The 4,180-nt window shown below is 35.6% G+C and overlaps 1 protein-coding gene across 1 annotated transcript; it reads left to right on the top strand.

Moving 5' to 3' along the window:
* The first annotated feature begins 437 nt into the window (after window positions 1–437).
* Window positions 438–3,162, top strand: LOC110444664 (solute carrier family 43 member 3-like). Its single transcript, XM_021489026.1, has 3 exons — window positions 438–663; window positions 1,189–1,309; window positions 1,983–3,162. Exons 1-3 carry the CDS (start codon window positions 503–505, stop codon window positions 2,085–2,087), a joined length of 387 nt encoding a protein of 128 aa, XP_021344701.1. The 5' UTR covers window positions 438–502; the 3' UTR covers window positions 2,088–3,162.
* Window positions 3,163–4,180: the final 1,018 nt, after the last annotated feature.

Raw genomic sequence — 4,180 nt, 5'->3', positions numbered from 1 at the left:
AGTTGTTGCCATTACCCTCACTGCTGAACGTTAAGCAGGGAACAATAACTAGCATTATTTAGGACTTTAGATATTTTCCGGCCTGGGAACAGAACCCATTATCTTCCTCGCCTGGGCGAACGCTCAACATTAAAAACAGCGCCTTTGTCAATGATATGTCCTATGAACATATTTCAGAATGACATGCGTTGTAGGGACTATACAACGTAAGGTGTCAGATAACAATTGCAGATTAATAAAATGTTAGATTACTATTGTTGTATTGTCTTTCATTGTAGTTTACGTTATGTAATGGTCACAATTGCATGGCAATATATTATAATTTCCCTTTCTTAAAATTGACAAAGAAAGGAAGAAAAAAAGAGAAAATAAAGAACAAAAAAAAGTATGTTTACAATCAGTCTTAAATTTACAATAAAATATATGTACTTAATTGTTAGACGCTTGTTTGATATTTTTTCGTTATTGTCGTGGATGTTTGTGGTGTTTAACTCCAGGTATCATGAGGACAGTGATCCCCCTTGCAGTGACGTCATGTTTGACGATTCTGTTGTCTGCCCTAGCATTTATATCCACACCGACAGCGTTGTATGTCGACTTCGTCGTGCTGACCTTTCTCCGATCTTTCGTCTATAGCATTCACGTACAGTACATCAGAATCGCGTAAGTCGTAGAATGTATATAGCATTTTGTTCCTAATAAGAAGGCTAGATATATTTTACTGATTTAATTCGTCACATATGATGTATACCGCATATGGTGCAAGAAACGCCACTTCCGTAAGACATGTTGGCACTTCCGGTTTTTGGCGGATAATGATATTCATTTCTTACGTTTTCATTATTTCGTAACCAATTTATTTCTGTCATGGTTTATATGATTGATATGAATTCTACACACAACACTGACATTAAGCCAATCATATACACATATTGTGCAGAATATATTTTCAACTGCGATTACTTGTTTTCGCGTGGGTGCATAACGTAATCAGATGATAAACAAACAAGGATCTACATCGGCGAAAGAGATACAAGTACATGTCTTTGACACTTTTGCTACAGGTTTAAAAAAAAACTCTTGATGAAATATAATTTGCGATTTCCGCGTTTTGTGAATTATCAGCTAAAGAATCAACTTACCAATCACAAATGATTTAAAATGCAATGGAAACGTGTATCATTTCAGATTTCCCATGAAATACATAAGCATGGTATACGGAATGGCTGTTTCTATTTCTGGGATTTTGACCATGATTCAGTATGGCCTGTTTGCTTGGACGGAGGAATATGTTGGGGCAATGACACACGTAAGTTATCTCCCCTTACCGATATCATATCGAAAGGAGGACAAAACAATCCTATGCCAAGCTGTATATAACGGATAAAAAGACCCTGTCGTTGTGTAGATTTCCCTCGATAAAATATATGCACATACGTTACTGATTACAGTTGTAGGTATAAAGGCAAATTGTAACTTTTTCGGAACAGAAGTATTATCTGAAGCTGAAATCTTTGGTCTGCCGCCAATTGTTCCATGAAATACGGTTATTTATGAGGCATTGTCATTGTAATGAAAATAAAGTAAACTGTAAGTAGTAATTTTCGAAAAATTCTCATTTTTGTGATGAATGTGAATACCAGATAATCTTTTAAATCATAATGAAAGGAAAGATAAAAAGACTAAAAACATCACTTTCACGTGTTATAAAGCTTTATACGAGTCCGTCAATTCCGATAGCCCATACTATTTAAGGAGTAACATTGCGTTAGTAAGCTCTGATATGTATAGATATGATTTTTCTTGAATCAAATGATAAAACATTAGATGTGATAATTGAAGCGTTTATTAGTCTTCTTAAGCATCCACACAGTTCTAATAAAACAAATGACCGTATAATTTTGAACTGGATTTAACAAACAGGTATCAATGTTTATTTTATTACGGCAATCTTCATTGATCAACTGTTTTTTATCCACTAGGTGAACGTATTCCTGTTGTGTGCGTCATGTATCTCCTTGTTCCATCCCATCCTTGTCTTCTTCAGCTACAGACGAAGTAGATACACTTACATTATTAAAGGATGAATGCGGAGTCTATTGATTGAAGGATGAGTTAAATAATTGAATGACGAGTCAAATTATTGAAGAAGGAGAGTTAAATGGTTGAAGGAGGAGTCAAATGACTGAAGGAGGAGTCAAACGATTTAAGGAGGAGTAAAATAATTAAATGGTGTCAAATGGCTGAAGGAGGAGTCAAAGGAGGAGTCAAATGAGGAGTCAAATGATTGAAGGAAGGGTCAAATGATTTAAGGTGGAGTAACATTATCCAAGTAGGAGATTATTTTGTGCTATTGATGAGGCGATGATAGCCTATAATGGGAGCCTTAGCTTTAAGCAATATATATCAGCTAAACCTGTTAAATTTGGAAGCAAGGTATTGGAAAATAGCAAAGTACGTATGTCGTTGGCTAGTGGCGACAACCGGCCACATTCGAAATATAAAACAACTGAAGGCGAGGCGAGTTTGTCTCAGCGGCAGGCAGCGAGGCAGACCCTTGACTCAGCGACTATCGGCAGGTATGCAGTGAAACCCCACTTACTCGAACTCGCATTACTCGAAAAAACCTGTTCCCCGAAGAGTTTGCTTTGTCCCGACCATGTTCTTATGTATTCTATGTTAATTAACCTTGGATTACTCGAACTGACATTGCGTTTATACAGGTGTCAGCCGGATGTCAGATAACTAGAGGATTTACGGCAGTATCATTAAGTAACTGTACCGTTACCTTGTTGTAGATGCATTATCATTGTGTGTACATTATTATTATTTCCCTGCGATCTTTGGCATCGATGTTTCAGCGGATTCCCGACCACCTTGAACGATATTCATTCCTGAATACGTGGAGATAGTTCTTTTGTTAGAAATCAACATTATAAAAACAGGGATTCAAGATCTCATAATTTTGAAATGATCGAAGTGTTCCTCTCGTTTTCAAATTTGTCTAATTAACGTAGCCGAATACAGTATGGCATACTTTGTCTAAACGACAAGTACGTGTCACATTACTACTGCTTCTTCATTTTACTTCATTCCTAAATACCGATGCCTATATGTTTTCAGTTTTGAGCAATTTTATATCTTATTAAATGTTGTCATCTTCATTGAACTTGTGTTTACTTATTTAATCTATTTGCGGTGCGTGTGCTGTCTGTTGTCCCACCTGTTCAAAACGATGCCGGAAGAACCTCGGATTCGTCGAATAGCATGTATTCTTCGAACTATTAATCTGGTCCCCACGAGTTCGAACTTTACTGTATGCTTATTTTGTTTTAAGGCTTCGATACAAGATCTTCATTTAAACTTGTTCTTGAAGACGGAACGACAGCTTTTTTTGTGTGTTAATATCTCTGTGTGTAATTTATTAGAATTTATTAAAGCAACATAATGTACGCTAATTGCGCAAGAATGGAATGAGCGATATGATTGCTTTGTTAAAAATTCGGTCAGTAGTTTGTAAATAACAAACAAAAAGAAATTTATGATAGCGATAATGCCCTATTTAAATTCGAATACTTGTTAAATTTTTGTTAACGTTTCTAGTCTTTCAACCAGTCATTGTCCTGCGAGTTATGTCCCATAAGTTACATGAAAAGCAAAATACAGAATTATGAATAAATGTTCATTTTTCAGACTTTTTAACATCTTAATAGAAAGTGTTGAAATATTGGTATTTAAACAGGAATTTTCAAACATAAATGAATAAATGTTTGAACACGATTTTCTAATAATTTTCAAGGTATATAAACAGAAGTACAACGCACATGCATAATGTTCCTATCAGGACACACAAAACGCTTTTCTGTCAGATGTTTAACCTTGAATGTTCCGTGAACATATGCGATAATATGAGGGTCCACACGTGCATATACATATCCAAACATTTCCAGAGCATGCATCCACTTCAACCTGGCACAAAATAATCACTGACTCGAAATTATGACATCAACTGTGACAACGACTTGTTTGTTAGATTAAAACGAGGCGTCTGTGACAAATTGATAAATTGAGACTATGTGCAAACGAATTTATTGTTTTCTGTCACCTTCAAATACACATTTGTTTGGCGGTATTATGTATGCACTGATAACATGTGTATATCGGGGTTTGGTTTGGTTTA

The sequence above is a fragment of the Mizuhopecten yessoensis genome, unplaced genomic scaffold (assembly GCF_002113885.1).
Source record: "Mizuhopecten yessoensis strain PY_sf001 unplaced genomic scaffold, ASM211388v2 hete_36158568, whole genome shotgun sequence".
In the NCBI taxonomy this organism is placed as follows: domain Eukaryota; kingdom Metazoa; phylum Mollusca; class Bivalvia; order Pectinida; family Pectinidae; genus Mizuhopecten; species Mizuhopecten yessoensis.
This window is presented reverse-complemented; position numbering and strand designations above follow the sequence as displayed.